Source organism: Eschrichtius robustus, chromosome 8 (genome assembly GCF_028021215.1).
Source record: "Eschrichtius robustus isolate mEscRob2 chromosome 8, mEscRob2.pri, whole genome shotgun sequence".
Taxonomy (NCBI): domain Eukaryota; kingdom Metazoa; phylum Chordata; class Mammalia; order Artiodactyla; family Eschrichtiidae; genus Eschrichtius; species Eschrichtius robustus.
The window spans coordinates 61,240,808-61,258,792 of record NC_090831.1 but is presented as its reverse complement, the minus strand read 5'-3'; the positions used below and the strand labels follow the sequence as shown (position 1 = coordinate 61,258,792).

Below are 17,985 nucleotides of genomic sequence, written 5' to 3'. Positions count from 1 at the left end.
ATATCATCATACATTTACATATTCCCTAACTTAATAGATATAAAGGTTTTCACAAATTGATATTTTAACTGTATGTCTTTCCTCTGATACTGGTTAAAATTTACTTCTTTTTAGATTGCTAATATGCTCTAAACATATTTTACTAATTCTTGTAATATTGGTAATACCAACCTAAAAAACAAATACCTCTGAGAGATACTACAGAGCTAAAAAAAAAATTACATAACCCAGTCATTTAAACTAACTGTTTATCATTTTTTACTGCTTTTAAAAGAAATACTCACCTACTGAAATGTAGATAGCTTACTACTTCCCATTCAATAGCTTCATATGTTACGCAAATATGTTAAAATATATTTTATTCCAAAAAGTAATTAAGTTACTCACCCTGTGCTCTAATCTTTTGAGGATCTGTTAGATCATAAACATTTAAATGAATGACAGATTTAAATTACTTCACACACTGCTCTTACCCTAGGTAACTAAAAAAATAATTTCTTTGACAACTATTAAACTTTTTGTTTCATTCATTCATGTTATGTGCATTTATTAAGCACTGACTGCATGAGGCACTTTATACATGCTAAGTATGTAACAGTGAAAAAATAGAAGTAGGTCCATTTCCTTCAAAGTTTTACATGCTGATGTGAAAGACAACAATGCAAATAAGTATTATAATAGAGATATGCAAGGCTTTATGGGAGGACAGAAAGAAAAAAAAAAAGTGACCTGGGGGAAGTTAGGAAGGTGTCTGTAAAAGAGAAATGAATTGAATCTTGAAGGATATAACAATCAGAGGTAAAGCATAAATAACTTTCTACGCAGAGATAACTGCATGTTCAATAAAATATCAAGGCATTATGTCATGGTAGATTTAGAGAATTGAAAATTAATTGTTAAACTGGATGGGGTGACAATGGCGGAGGGCGGAAGATGAGATTGGAAAGAGGTTGGATCAGGTTTAGACCAGCTCTGCCTGTGATAAGGACTCTATGAGGTTCCTTTGCAACAGCTATAAAGGAGTTTAGCTTGTTCAGAGCTGACATTTTGAAAGTGCGTGTTGGATTGAGAGATTAAGAATGGAAACATAGTTACTTTAGAACAACAGCCAGTTTAAAAATAGCATGGCTGAATCATTGTTCTTTATGATACTCTAGGGGGCTCCAGGAATCAATGTCTATTAGTTAATGGCTAGATCTAAGTTGCTTTTTTCTAGAGTTGGTATATGATCTACAGTGGCTCTGAGTTTGAAAATGCAGGTATGGACGTGTAGTTCTATCTTTTAATGAACTATTTGTTTTATAATAGTTTTATACTTGCAAAATGGTTGCAAAGATAATAGAGGAAGTTGCCACATTACCTCCCCTACTCCCCCCAGTCTCTCTATTGTTAACATATTACTAAGCTGCATTGAAACAACTAAGGAAGTGACAGTGGTACATTACTTTTAACTAAACTCCACTAAACTCTACACCTTATTTAGATTTCATTAGTTCTGTTTTTCTTCCCCCCTAATATTCTTTTTCTGCTTTAGGATCCATCTAGGATAAAACATTACATTTAGTTTTGTATCTTATAGTCTCCTCTGATCTGTGACAGTTTCTCAGACATTCTCTGTGTTTCATAACCTTTACACTTTCGAGTACTGGTTAGGTATTTTGTAGAATGTCACTCAATTGGGGCTTGACACATGTCTTTTCTTATGGTTAGACTGGGGTTATGGGTTTTGGTGACAAAGACCACAGGAGTGAAGGTCCATTCCCATGTATCTTGTCTAGGGTACATACTACCAACAGCATATTTTTATCACATCTTATCAAAGGGTACCTGCTACCAATACAACCTCACTGATGATGTAAACTTTGACCTGTGATTTATTGTGTTTGGTAAGTTTCTCCACTCTAAAGTTAAACGTCCACCTCCACCCCACCCTTTGTCCCTTTCCATACTCTATTCTTTGTGAAGGAGTTACTAAAGTAGAGTCCACACTCAAAGGGCAATGGTAAAGGAGGCATTAATCTCCATTTCCTGGATGGGGGCAGTATCTACATATATAATTTGAAATTCTCTTGAAATTCTTTAGGGGATTTCGTTTCCCATTTATTTGTTCCTATTTATTTATGTATTTAATCATTTATCTATGTCAATGTGGACTGATTTCAAAGATATTTATTTTATACTTTGGATTATAACTTCACACTATGTTATACATTTTGTTGTTCAAATTGTTCCACATTTTGGCCATTGGGAGCTCTTTCATATTGGCTCCTGTAACCCTTTGACTTATCCCATTCTTTTATTTTTTGAGCACTTCTGTAACTATGTTTTGAATATAAAGCTGTAGCATTCAGATATTTTATTTATAAAGTTGGAAGAAAATGAGATGTTAACCCTGACCCTATTATATATTACATAACATTCATAGGTCTAGACACATTTTATTATTTGCAAAGTGGAGAGACTATCATGTTTAAGGCATTATATTAATTAAGATGTATAATAAAAGACTGAAGTAGCAAGCAAAACCATATATTTAATTATATAATGAATAAGCCTCACTTAAAAAGGCGCTCCCAAAATGGGCAATATAGGGATAGGGGATTAAGAGGTATAAACTATAATGTACAAAATAAACTACAAGGATATATTGTACAATACTGTTTTGCTGAAAGCCTGCTTTCTGTTTCAAGGTTCTTTGGATTCGCTGGCAAAATAACCACTCGTCTCACACAACTGAGCAGATTTAATTAATTTTTTAATAGAAGATTATTTAGCTTAATTTCAATATACAGTCATTAGAAGGGGATGAATAAAAGTATTAGAGACACATAACAGAGAATATATCACCCGATTGGGCCGACACCTACATCCAGATTCAAATAGCAGCTGGGAAGTCCCAAGTAACAGCAAGCTGGAGTCCCAGTTGGGAAGGGTCCCGGGCGGTGCATCCACCCCACAGGTGAGACTTCAGTTTGCCACTCAAAGGAGCCCAGTTTTTAGCACCAGGCCGCATGCTGATAACAATCAGCCTACATGCAAGTTTGCAGCTCTGGTTATTGTCATAAATGCCTTGGTCTTAACTCATAAGTCTTGGAATGTTCTTGATCCCCAGGGGCTGGCCAGACCCTCAAGGTGCAAGAAGTCCCAGGACTTACTCTCTGTCTTATCTAGTGGTTTACAATGTGTGCTGGCGCCACCCCTTTGGCCTGGGTGTAGCTCAGCAGTTTGGCATGCAGCCAGCTTTAGTGTCATTGTCAGGTCAGAGAGAGGCCTAGTGCGGCCTCTGAAGCCTGAACACGACTACTTTACTAGCTTTCCCAACAAATACAGGGAATATAGCCAATATTTTATAATAACTATAAACGAAGTATAACCTTTAAAATTGTGAATCACTATTTTGTATATCTGTAACATATAATATTGTACATTGACTACACTTCAATAAAAAATAAATCAGTAATTTGGGGAAAAAAAGGTACTCCACTAATTGTAGCTCTTTGGGGATAAGTAAAGTTAAATCATCTAAAACTGGATTTAAAAAATGCAAAAAGTATGGTTATAAATTCTCATCTTTAACTACTTTAAATGACAGGCCTGCCACCCTAATTTTCATAGTAATGTCAAAGAAAAGCACTCTGAGCTTAATTTTGCTTTTCATTTCACAAATCAATTTTCTCTCCAAAGACATGACCCATTTATTATTTGTTCTAAAATATATTGTTACCTTAGTCGCTACCAAATTATATGCCTTATGTAGCTGTATCGATGAAAAGAATCTTACAAAAGATTCAAAGAAAATGAAGAGGCCTGACAACACTAATTTTAATGTCTAGAAAGACCTATCACAGACTGGCAACCATCACAGATCCTGAAACCATCCAAGTTATCTTCTGGCACACTTACAAATATTAACTAAGAATCCAGGCTGATTGACAATCCCTACCTTTCATGTCTCATACTGGAAATCCTCTCTTCGTCCCCATCTCCACCCCAAATTAACAGCTGTAATGCGTTCCCAATGCTCATTTACTTATTCAGCGTATTTTCTGTGTCTTTGGCAAAGTGATAAGAGGTTATAAAGGGAATTTAGTCTGGCAACAAATAGGTGTGAACTTGCATTTCACTTCAATTTTCACTAATCTGTATCTTTGGATGCATTGATATAACAGAGGAAAGGACACAAGCTAGACCAGGATAAAGATGGGAGTCAGATGTCTGGACTGTTCCAACCAACAATGTTCAATACTGGATGATGGGTGGGCTCCCCTGAGATTCATTTTGTAGCTTTAAAAATATATGATTTAAATATAGTATCTCCCAGGTTTCTTCTACTTCTGAAATCCCTGATGCTCAGATAGAAAATTTTCCTTTGATTATTCCTCAGATAATTAACTCATTAACGACACTGATTGCCCTGGAGCAACTTCCAACAGAGCTACATCCCTTGGAGACTTTCTCTCCCAAAATGTAACTACTGGTAGTTTGAGTTATCCTTATGCGAAGAGTAATATATAAATCAGGAGAGAATAAATATTTTTGAGATTATTATTTTAATCAGTCATATAGTCAGCCTATTTTGTATAGGAGAATAGAAATTTGTATTAATGCAGCTATTCCTTAAGAAGGGAGGGTGGACAGTATTCTCCTCCCCAGTCAGGAGCCTGTCGTTCCCTCCATTCACTGGACCAGTCTTGAGGTATATACAGCTGTGTAATCGGTAGTATTTTCCTCTACTTTTAACCATCTAAAGTTCCAGCACAAGCTGGCTATAGAAGATGTGAGGGGGAAATTATCTATCTATCTATCTATCTATCTATCTATCTATCTTTTTACGTCTATATTGCTTAGAGCTGTGTTATACATTGAATCATGTCACTCTAAAGTTCATGTGTTGAAATCCTATTTCCTAATACCTCAGAATGTGACCTTATGTGGAAATAGGATCATTACAGATGTGATTAGTTAAGATGTGGTCATAAGGGAGTAGGGTGGGCTCCTAATCCAATATGACTAGTGTCCTTATAAAAAAAGAGAAATTTGAACACAGACACAGGGAGACCCCCATGTGAAGATCAGACGCCCATGGGGAGTGAAGATTGGAGAAGCTAGGAGAAAGGACTTGAACAACTGCTCCCCTAGAGTCTTCAGAGGGACCATGACCCTGCCAGCACTGGTTTCAAACTTCTGGCCTCCAGAACTGTGAGACAATACAATTCTGTTGTTTTAAACCACCCAGTTTGTGGTACTTTGTTACAACAGGCCTAGGAAATTAATATAAGCTGTAACATAGGTGTATGGTGTGGGGAGCAGGGGGTGGATTTCCTTCAATATCCTTTTCAGCAAATGTATTAGTGCCATCACTGGCTTATCCATTTGTATGGCCTATGCTCCTGTTTGGGTCAGAACACATGCCAGTCTATCTTTCTATTGATTATGAGGAATCTGATTTCAAATATGGGACTTTGTCACTTACTGGTTGTGCAATTAACCTCATTGACCTACAGGTACCTGATAATGGTAATACTTGATCTAGCATAGCACGGGGGACAGGGATAAGTGAAAAACAATACAGAGGTACATAGAAGAGGATTTAGTGTAGAGGTTAAGATCTTTGCAGCCAGGTTGAATGAGTTCAAATTCTACTCCTCCCTTTACTAGTCTTGTGACTGAACTATGGACTCAGTTATCATTTTGAAATGAGAGTTATACTAGTACCTATGCCTTGAAGTTGTCATGAAGAACAAATGAATTAATACATAAAGAGGTCTTAGATGATTATCCGGCACATAGAAAATATTAAATAATCGTATCTAATAGAAGTATTATACATGCAAACTATTAAGAACCATACAGATTAACATTTGTACTATTATCATTATAATTTATCATTAGTAAACAGCTATTGATGAATGCACTTATACATTGATAACTCTGACTTTCTAGCTCAAGGTGCATTTTAGCAGCAGTACTTTAGACAGCTCAGAAGACCTAAAGAGGGACAATCACAGATGAGGTCTGATACCAAGTGGATCAGGTTTGCCCAGAGAACCAGAAGAATCTTAGAACTAGAGGCAATTTCTGGTATTCATTAGTCTTGTCATTTCCTTATGTTAAAATACTTTAGAGCCAAACTTTCTGTTGAGTATTGTACTGACTATGCTAATATAGAGATAAAAAGCAAAGAATTTAATTAGATTTTACTCAAGCATGCAGAAACGGCAACTGATTTTTTAAAAACTGTTTTTAAAAGTTTCTAATGAAATCTTTGCATATATTTGAATTGAGATACATTGTCTATATATCACACTCCTTAGTTGACAGTAAATAAAGAACAGGCAGCCACTTTCTCACCGTGAGTTCTGGGGGCTCAAGTAAAAGACTACCATTGGAAAAAACCACTTCCTTCATGTGTGTCTGGCTTCACAGAGGAGAAAGAAACACTTTAGTGTCTGGCCTTACAGAGGAGAAAGAAGCAGTTTTTGTAAAACAGCTTCTATTCATTTACTTGGAGGAAACAGAAACAGTTGCGACTAAATGAAATTACATTATCACCTTTATTCAATTTCATAAACTTACCCAGGAAGTGTACAGTTGGAAGACAGATTGTCTCAGCGCTGTGGATAAGTTATAGTCTTCTGAACTGTGGTGTGTTTGGTGTGCAGCCCACATAATATTAACCTCTGCAAAACACACAATTTGAAATGAGCCATGACAATAAGAACAAAGCAACTTTCATTTTCAGTTATGTATGCTGCTCTGTTGAGTGAGGGAGAAAAATCTCGAACATCTCTGAAAAAGCTAACCAATGTAATTATAATTAAAATGAGCTGCCTCAAATCATTTTTGGAAGCAGAGAGGGTATAAATTACAAAGAAATAAAAAAATTGAAACATAGCCAATAAATATGTATAGTGTATATGATATAATTAAATGCCTTCAGCAAACTGAAATGACTTCCAAACTTTACACTTTCCTAACATATTACAATATGACAAATCATAAAAGCTAACTGGTAATGTTGTAACAATACAGTCAATGCATTGTGATAATTTTTCAGCAGGTGATAACATATTTCTAATTAAAGAAGAGTACTCCGATGGGAGAAACTGGTGTATAAATTTTGGAATGAAATATTTCATAATATTCTTCCCTAATGGCTTTTTAAGAAATTTCAAAATCTGTCTATTGGAATAAGAGGCAAAGCAGAATAACATCTAGCCCTAAGATTTAAGGTTTCAGTTTTATTTACAGATATATATTAATAACTAATAGTTACATATAGTTCTTCCCATACCTCACCAAAACAGTATACCATTTCTAAAATTGTCCCACATAATTGCTGTTTGTCCTCAAAATAAAAAAGAAAATGCAAATTGTTAATTTTCACTGAACATTATGTAAATTGCCCTCATACTGTCTTGAGATTCATATATACCTAAAGGATAGTTGCTTACCTTTTCTACAGCAAATGTGCCACTATAATAACCACCTAAGTATATGGAATTTAAGAAAACAAGCCCACATTTTTCATTCTGCCCTCATTTTTCATTTCCTACCAGAATGACAGATCAAAATGCCATATATTCTGTTTTAGTAAAAGAAAGTATGCTCTTAGCTAAACTAACTTATATTTTGTCCTTTGCTACAAATACACGAGATAGAATTAACCATATGATGTGATAATTGTATCCCTGCCAGTACAGATTAGAAATTTAAAATTTTTTAGGCTTGGATGCATGGGAACTGAACAGTGAACCTAAAAGTGGAAATATTGAGTTATTGGTCTCTGCAGCTGCCATATATTCATAGTTAAAATACATGGCACATGGCAGAACAATTTGTTAGAAATTTTTAAAGTGAAAAGCATGGATAAATGGAGATATAGACATAGATATAGTCAATCTGGGTGGACTTCTTCTTGGCCCTTCATTTAGGAAATGAAAGGTCTATGGACAATCTATGTAGGGAGTTACCAAATAAAATGTGCAAAAGAGTTTTGGTAAACAAATGAGATATAAGAAAGACTTAGGTCTGTGAGAATGAGATTATGAATAGGATTATGAATACATAGCTCTATCAGAAGTCATTTCTATTAAAGTCATATATTTTCAAGTGGGGCAAGTATTTTCACAAACCATCAGTTTATATCTAACTTAGATCCTGACTGGTTTCACATTTTAATCATTTTAATTGTTCCTAGTAATGACCCTGTATTTCTACCCGGGCAATGAAGGAAATTGTTCTTACACAAATGAGAACTACTTCACCATAATGATCTCTAACTTCGCAGGCATAATCTCTGAAATAACCTAGAACCTAAATCTCTGGTTTACTGACTAGCCTATATAGCTATAAATAAGAGAGATACAAAGAATCTCATGGCACTTGAAATCTTCGGATGTTGTGTGGAATATTATTAAGAGGTAATAAATTTGATGAATCTCCTAAATCTTCTAAAACTTCTTACAGATTGAACATCTGAAGTAATCTAAACACCATTTTCTCTTTAGAACATACCCATTATTGAACATTTCAGAATCTGTCACATAAAAACTTCATTACAAATAAAAACACTACTTTGTTGGACCTTTCAGGATTTGTTTAAAAAAATTCATCATAATGTATCCATGTTATGAGTTCACAAGTGGATGAGCTAATCAGATGGGGTTTAATTAGAGGGTAATAATATGCATTGGAACTACCTCTTTATAATCTCCACAGAAGCTAAATGGTGGAACAAAGAATCCACGAGGGTGGAGGTTAAAGACCTGTCTCTATAGTTGTTTTAAAAGCTTTTACTTCCTATCACAAACTGTGTGTAACACAAGCCTTCATTCAATGAAGTACAGCTGTATAAACAGGGTGCAGTAACTGGATCCCACTGCCTTACCTCTGTCACTTTTCAGAATTGGGAAAAACAAGAAGAAATACAAAAATTTTTTTTCACAGTCTATATTCAGTTTACTTGAAGTAAATTATTTTCAAAGGTGGTTATAAAAATACATTTTATAGAAAATTGTCCCCACAGTTTTTTAAATGAGAAAAAGTTAATAGTACATTTATATATATGTTCATCTTCCCTAATACTTGAATTGATGAGTTGTCTGTTCTAAGGAAGAAAACCAAATGTTAAAGAGAAAAAATTGATATTATCACAATAAACTTCTTTCTGTGAAAAAATATTAATAAAATTATAAGTTGTCAACAATAATAATTTTCTTTTTCTATAAGAAAAAATTATTGATTTTCTAAGCATATGATATGTTATTATGGCTTTTTAATGATATTAGAAATAATAATGCTACTTTCCAGTGCCAAAATATAGATTTCTTTAAATATATTTTATTAATATATTGACCAATCATTCAATTTGTTTGGCCAAAATTTAATGTAATATGTGTGTTTGTATGTATGTTATATTCTTGAGTTTGTTACCTTGTTTCTGTTTTTTGTAAATTAAGGTACAACTTACATACAGTGCAATCCATCCCTTTTGATATTTAGTTCTATGAGTTTTTACCAAACAAACACCACTGTGTAATCACTGTCACAATCAAGATAAGGTATGGAACAGTGTTGATCACCCCCAAAAGTTGCCTGTTCCACTTTGTGTATGGCAGGCTGACTCTACCATGGCTCCCAGATTCAGATGATGAGATTCTGGACTTTGAATTGATAATGTAATGGGATGAAATGTTTAGGACCTTGGGAGAGGTGAGTGTGTTTTGAATGTGAGAGAAATAAGAATCCATGGGATCCAGAGGATTCCTATAGAGGCGGCCTCTAAGACGGCACCCAGTGATTCTTGCCTACTGGTGTTCAACCCCCTGTATAAACCCACCCCTTGGGTGTGGGCTGGATTTAATGACTCCCTTCTAGTAAATGTAATTTTGGCAAAGGTGATGGGATGTCACTTCTGATATTAGGTTATAAAAAGACTGTGGCTTATGTCTTAGGTGCTTTCTTTTGTACTCTCATATACTCTGTCTGAGCAAAGTCAGTTGCCATCTTGTGAGCTGCCCTTTGGAGAAGCACGTATGACAGGGAACTAGGAGAGGCCTCAGGTTAACCAGTTAGCAAGGAACTAAGCTCCTCAACCCAAACTCCACAAGAAACTGAATCCCACCAACAACCATGTAAGTGAGTTTGGAAGCCGATACACCACCACTTGAGTCTTCAGATAACACTACAGCCAGCAGACAGCTTAACTGCTTAACTACAGCCTCATGAAAGACCTTGAGCCAGAAGCACTGATCTAAGCTGTGCACTGATTTCTGACCTACAGAAGCTGTGAGAGAAGCCACGGATGTGTTACGGAGCAGTAGAAAATTAATACCGTGGTCAATTCTCCTTGACCTCATTCTCAGTCCCTAACATCCACTGATTTGGTTTCTTTCACTTAGCATAATGCACCACAGATTCCTCCATTTTGCTGTGTTTATCAGTAGTTTGTTCCCTTTTTTGCTGAGTAGTATCGCATTTGTATGGATGTACCACAGTTTTTGTTTTGTTTTGTTTTGTTTTGATCCACTTAGTAGTTGAACATTTCAAGTGTGTCCAGTATTTGGCAATTACAAATAAAGCATCTATAAATTTTCTAGTATAGTTTTCATGTGAACATAAGTTTCATTTCACTTCAGCACATACTCAGGAGTGAGATTACTGAACTGTATGGGATGTTTACATTAGGTTGTCAAAAAACTGTCAAAACGTTTTCCAAACTGACCGTGCCGTTTTGTATTACCACCAGCAGTATATGAGAGTTAAATTTGCTCCACATCTTTGACAGTACTTGACATTATTAATTTTATTTTTATTTATTTATATGATAACATTCTTATAGGTGTGTATTATCACATTGAAATTTCAATTTGCTTCTCTGCAATAGCGAATGACACTGATTACCTCTCCGTGTGCTTATTTGCCATTTATATGTCTTCTTTGTCTATTTAAAATTAGTGCCCACAGTTTAATTGGGTTGTTTTTTTATTATTGAGTTCTGAGATATCTTTATATATTCTGCACACAAATATTTCCTCCCAGTCTGCGGTCTGACTTTTCATTTTTTTGACAGTATCTAATGAAGAATACTGGGTTTTAATTTTGATGAAATCCAATTTATATACTCGAGAGTTACATTAAAAGATATTTTTAGTGTGTATAAGAACAGAGGTTACTTCCAAGAAACTTTTCAGAATGATGACAAATCTGTAAGCAGAGTAAACTTGTAATTTAGAAGCTAACAGATTCTATATGTATTATACATCTAAAGTATATCTAAATAAGTCTCTTTTGTCATTTCTTGTCACCTATCAAATGGAGAGAAATAATTCTTTAGGTTAATCTGAGACACAAACAAGGTCTACAAGGAATTTTCACAGCTATATGATAGCTATTTAATCTTCAGTAGTGGACAGGACGTCTTGGGGCATCCTGGGGGGGATGATGTTGCCTTCACTCATAATTTGGAAAACCTTCGAGTTATGAAGGAAAAAATGTTCAGGCATAGTTGCAAAATGTCGGTGTTTGCACCAAGAAAGGCATGTTAGTAACACTTGATGGAACATTTAACATATTGTGTGGTGACTATGGAACATGAGAACTGTGAGGAGTTTATGAGGTTACTTAGTTCAAATTCTTTACTTTATAAGTAATAAAAATGAAATAGAAAGGGAGAGGGAAAAAATTTCATTAAAGGAGAGAAAGCTTTTTAAAATTTTGTCTCTCTCTCTCTCAACAGTGATTTATTTGAAGCATTCATTCCCCTCTTGGATTTTTATTTCTCCTTCAGAAATGGCGGTGACTGGGACCAACTATTCTGTGAGCCCCAGATGACATGTATTTGGTAATTTCCAATACGTAAAGGACATTAAGGAGCTCAACACACATTATTAAATGATGGTGCTAAACCTCATGAATTGGAGCTACTGCTTACTGCCTTTTACAGGAAATCTAACACTACAAAACACTGAACTAGTCAATTTTTGAATGAAAACAACTGTCACTCTGAATTTGAAAATATCAGTACCAGGTATAAGTGAATCCTTTAAAAATTTGTTCCATCTCTTTCCAACAGATAAGCATGATTGATAAATGATTTCAGAAAAGTAACTGAACTAAGCAATCAAAATATTAGTAACAGACTCGAACTGTCAAAGTAAAGTCTAAATGGAAAATTTAATAGCTGGTGAAATAACAAAGAATATACCCTCATTGAATGCACTGATGATGACATCATCAATTTTGTCATCACAATTTCATTCACTTCCTATAGCAACAAATCAAAGTGATGATAAAATTGATGATATTGCTAATTCATTCAGTGAATAGAGATTGATAGTCTTTATTGAGTATTTTTTTCTAATCTGTCCTTTGTCCACTTAATATCGAAACATAAATGACTAAGTACATCTAAAAATGTCAAATCAATGAGAATAAAATTGATAAGCTGGCTGGACCTCCATATTTTTGTTCAACACATTTTGCGTATATCCAGATGTTCAGCATCATAGAAACCAGTCATCTGAAGGACTAACCAAATTTTCACTTTTTATCTATACATTTGGCAACATGTAGATATTAAATCATCTCTCTAGAGGAGGTAACAAATGATGGCTCTAAAATTGTCACAAACACTAAACTGTCTCTCTAATCTTTCTAGCAATCACAACTTTAATACATTTTTAAAATTTATGTTCAAATGGAAGTCTTTAAAAACTAGCATGCAGAGTTTTAAAAGACTAGTTCTCCATTCATATGTTTAAATTCTTTCAAAATTTAAAAAAAAATAAAAGAAGATAGTATGCTTTTTGCTTTTTAGTATGAAGCAAAAATAAATCCTTAAGAATGTATATCATCTTTTCAATCAAAACTTCCATTTCTATACAATGCAAAAGCAAGAAAAAATATGATGCTTATTATTGTTATTTGGATGAAATGTTAAAATTAGTTGAAGATATAAGAGAATGTTATTTCCACCTACCATATCCACTATCATTAAAAGTGAAAAATGTGATTTTAAAATTTCAGAATTTTGACATGTCCATATTTAGTTCAATTGTATTCTACTTTAAATCCATTTAGGAAAGTCTAAAAATTAAGATTATATTTGATAAGATTTCATTTAAATTGTGTATTTTTTAAAAATAAGGATTTATTTAGCACTAATTTATTGAATCCCTACTATGTATATCTTTGTGGATATTCTGATAGATAAAAGCATGCAGTCAATCAATCAAACAAACAAAAAACATCCCTCAAAGAACCTACAACTAAATAGAAGCAAAAGAAAGATATAGAAAGAACTCGCTGAGGCAGGAAACTTTTACATCCCTTAAAATAAAAATAATTCTGTGTAAATTATACATGTCCTGCATCACTTTGTAGTCATTGTTTCATAACAACTTTTGAAAGATTATTATAACCAAGGCTTCCATGAAATATAAGAAGACATTAGCTTCACTATGTCTGACAGATTAAGTGACCCCTTCCTTACCTGTCTTTCTATATGTCTATTCTCCACATTTTCTAGAAATGAGATTTTACAATATCTCATACAATTTAAATTTGGGTCATTGCCTACTTACCTAATGGTTAGAAATGCTATGAGTTCCTCCTTGACTTTACTCAAAGATGAGACTGATTAATGATAATAATAATAATAGCAATGAGTGTAAACACACAAAAGTGCTTATCATGTTCTAGGGGATATATTAAACACATTATATGTATTAATTCATGTATTATCTATAACTATACTAGAGGTAGATATTTGTATAGTTTCCCTTTTATAAATGAGGAAAGGGATATATGAGATTTAATAACTTGCATAAGTAATGATTATTTTTCTCATTACATATTAATAATGTTATCATTGGCAGAAACCATATTTTCTAGCCCCACTGCCCCTCAGTGGGTTTGTGTGTCTGACTCTCAATGATGCAGTGTGAGTATAAATAATGTGTGTCACCCCAGGCAGGGGTAGAGAACTGGTGTGATCCTTTGCACTCTCTCTGTTCCCCTCCAACTGCCAGACAGGATATTCAGTGGAGGACGCTGAGGCCTTAGGGTATGCAAAGAAACCAGACAGAAGGATCTTGGCTAACTGACTACCAGTGTAGAGTAGAAAGCTCCCACTGACCCTTATTTAACCAGGATGTGAATGAGAAATAAATCTATTGTGCTAAGTCACTGGGATTTGTTATCGCTCAGTGAACTTATTTGCTTTTAATACATATGAATACATATGAATACATATGAATATGATGCAAAACCCACCAATATCAGTGACCTTATTACAGATCTACGTTCTCTATCACTCAGTGTTTCCTATGCACTGACTTCTATGAGGAAAGCACTTCATAGCATACTGGGTACCTGTGTTTCTAAAAGCAACCTCCAACTAGCATAGCTCAAAGTAACGTATTTTCTTATCATTAGCCTTCCAAAATGAGTGCTTCAAAGAGATGGTAATAGGGAATCCAGAACATATCCTGTAGATGTTTCCTCTCTCTCTCTTTCTTCTACTACCTTGAGTCTCCCCTCACTTCATTCTAATGAAAGGCTTGCCTTGCCTTGAGGCAGGTGTGTGTAACAGGGCTGGGAATGTCAAGGAAAGAGAAACGTCACATATCTTGCTAGTAGCATCTGATACCCCAGTCTCATTTCCATGTTCCTCCAAGAGTCCCCATTGTCTTCTCAACACTATTCCTGCCCTTATACTCCTCTCCTCTCATCACCACCCTGCTCTGGAAAGCCCAAGCCTGACTATTCACTTTCCTCACAATGCAGATGAATCTAAATTTTGTTCACCAAAGACCCACTGTTTTATTAGTTATGTATGAACTTATTTCTACCTTTACTACCTAAACATATATAGAATAGGAAAACTTTCCTTGTTGCCTTGCCAGATCAAGAAGTAAGAACTTTTAGAAAACTTTAGCAGAACTGAGCTTTCCTTGACAGAGAAGAAGAGAAGCTATAGGACCATGTTCTCTTCCACAGGGAGTTAGATTACAGTGCCAGGAATAAAGGCTCCTATGATAAGCAAGAGGTATTAGGAATAGGAAGGGAAGCAGACAGGCCTTGAGGAGTGATTGAAAGAAAGGAACTCATACTGGGCACTAGGATGAGCCCTGCAAAGTCTCTCACTTCCAATCTCTTGCTACACTTCACCGTCTTCAACTAACCTTCCAGGTTAGAGCACTTGTCCCAGACCAGAAAACACAAAACCAGCCATATCTTGAAATTAAAGGTGTACTTCCCTCAGCCTAGGCCAGGCAGGTGGAACAGAAAGTGAGAGGGGGTTCCTCATCCCACTGCAAAGACAGAGATGCTCTTGGCTTCCCAAGTTGAAAGGCTAAAAGCAGCTCCCACCTGAAATATTACTGACCATGGTAATTATGTCCTATAGAACAGTTTTCTTTCAGTTTTATGATGAACTATATGTCTTTATATAGGCAGATTTGAGAACCTAAGTTCAAAAGGAGGCATTTCTTTTTGAAAATGTGCACCTCGTTCGTAAAAGCCAGTTTACAACCAAGATTTCCAAATATTGCTCATCCATATGAGGAAATTGCTCATATACATATTTTGAGAATTGAAACAGGGGAAGGATAAAAGTGAATCTATGAAGAGAAAAGAAAATGAGGTACATTTCCAATGTAATTTACACACAGGTGCACACATATGTTTACCATACATCTGTGTATGCATGTTTATGTATTTATATTCAAGGTAGAGAGATATAAAAATACACAGTTTCATATTACATTCCACATTTAGGTACACAGATACGTAGTATGGCGCTGAAGGCTCCACCGAAAGCCAGAGTAGAAAGAAATAGTAGTGCATTTACATATGAAAGTAGAGAGAGTTCTACTTTGCAGCCATCTCTCAGAGTAGACTAAGCTTTATTGTAGGTTGTCAGTCCATATAATCGCTGCAACACTTCCAACCCATGAGATAAACTGGTTGTCTACTAGCTTAAGAATAAAATGGTAATTTTTGACTTTACTGTCCACTCTATTAGAAGGTTAAAGGCTGCCTGAAAAGAATGCTGTGAATAACAGTTTGATGTCATGCACACTCTTCCTTCTCTAAGCTCCATCATTCTCCATTTATATCTCTCTGCTCCTAGCCATTTTGGGTGTTGATACCTGCCAAGACTAAATATTCACCTAGATTTCTCTTCTTTCTATTCAGATTTATATTACCTCGGCCCTAGGCCATGGGCCAAGTAATTTGCTAGAGAATCCTGATTATATCCTTGGTGATGCGTGGAGGGAGCTCTTCCTCCCTCAATAGAAAAAGTATTATTGAACTAAAGTATTAAGTGGCTTGAATACTGACATTTCCAGAAATACAATAGACTAGTGAAGAGAGATTTTTGGTTAAGGGAGATTCCCATACCTTTCAACCATGTGGAAAATAAGCTGTGTTTATAGGAAAACTATCCCTCTCTGCAAAAGTTGGCAGAATTAAATACAAATTCTTTTGAAATAAAAGTTATCAGTATTACATTTTAAAACAAGTATGAATTTGACAATTTTTATGTCTCATGAAGGTCACTTATCCATTTAATAAAACCAAATTCTAGTGCATGTGGGTCCTGGTTAGCAACAGCACAGTAATACCATGGTTTAGGTTTTGGGGGCTGTTAGTGATTTTATCATGAGACTTACAAGATATTCAGATTCTAAGGAATCTACATGCTTTACCTAGAATAAAAGCAAGAAACCTTCTGGAGGATTTAATGGCATATATTTGGCATTCCTAATGACCTAACTAGCACAATCTGGGGGCAGAAATCGTGGGAGAAGAACTGTCTTTATGTCAATAGAGTTAGCTAGGATTGGCAAGCACTCCTCCTGTGCAGCAGGCTCGCCTGTGGTGAGACCCAGTGAACTTCTGCTGTATTATGTTTGGAATAATGATTTCTATAATTTGTCTCCACAGGTCACTGAATCCAAGAACAAATTAACCTCCAAAGTTTGAAAGGAGAGCAACGTAAGGAAGTGAACAGGAAAGCAAAACAACCAGGGATTGTCAGGAAAAGACAGGAAAGCAGGAAAAAGTGGCACTAAAACCACTAGTTAGAAGGTGGCTGCAATCTGTCTTTATTCTCCCTCTATTAAGCCTCCTGAGTGGATATAGATTACCCCTGTCAACAGCAACAAAACCTACCAGGATCTCTTTGCCAATAATAAGGGCTTTCTATTGGTCTTACCTTTGCCTTTGTGTTCTGAAACTAATTTTTACTGCTTCATAGCAAACGAGTTAGAAGCTTGGAAGATTACTGAATTTGCAAGAAATGCGACGGTGTCCAATGAAGGTGCCAGAGTGAATCAGCACTGGATGTCCCAACTGGAACAGGTCAGTCTATCCTTTGTGAATGGTTTCATTCTGACATAGATTAGCATTGTCCCTGATCTTTGAGGAACCAATCTGCATCTGATAGATTTCGTTCTACACATTTGTTCCTCACTCTGTTATTATCATTTGCTGACACATCATAGAACTGAACGTTATTTGTTACTGTGATGAGTTACCTTGCCCTTTCCTCTGTTCCCTGCAAAGTAAATGTATGTCTGAAATCTGAATATATGTCTGGTTTAAAAGGGAGGCTATCAATGACTACCAAGTCTCACTACTATTTGAGGAAGAGGTCTTGGAATATTCTTTGGCCATTGAGAGATGGAAGTGGTTGTGCAGGACCATATCCCCCATTATTCTAATAGACAAAACTTCATATTCTACCTCCTAAGTCCCCAACCATGACTCCATAGCTACATGACCTTCAAACCCAAACGCTATTTGTTAAACGAATTCATTGTTTTCTGCCCATGCTTCTTCTTTCTGTTTCTGATCTTGTAATATGACTATTGTACCTTTGATCATTCCTTTACCCTCCCTCCGGCCCCCACCAAGACTCCCCGACTGACTGCCATCAATCCACCAAATCACCTGATTTTTTCCTTTCCTATC

At 35.4% G+C, this 17,985-nt stretch overlaps 1 protein-coding gene across 1 annotated transcript in view; it reads right to left on the bottom strand.

Annotated features, from left to right (window-relative positions):
• The window catches only part of AGMO (alkylglycerol monooxygenase), a 384,717-nt gene that overhangs the window by 219,869 nt on the left and 146,863 nt on the right, over positions 1 to 17,985 (bottom strand). Inside the window, exon 5 of the mRNA XM_068549962.1 lies at positions 6,577 to 6,680. Coding sequence (XP_068406063.1) covers positions 6,577 to 6,680 — 104 coding nt within the window. The remainder of the gene's footprint in view (positions 1 to 6,576; positions 6,681 to 17,985) is intronic.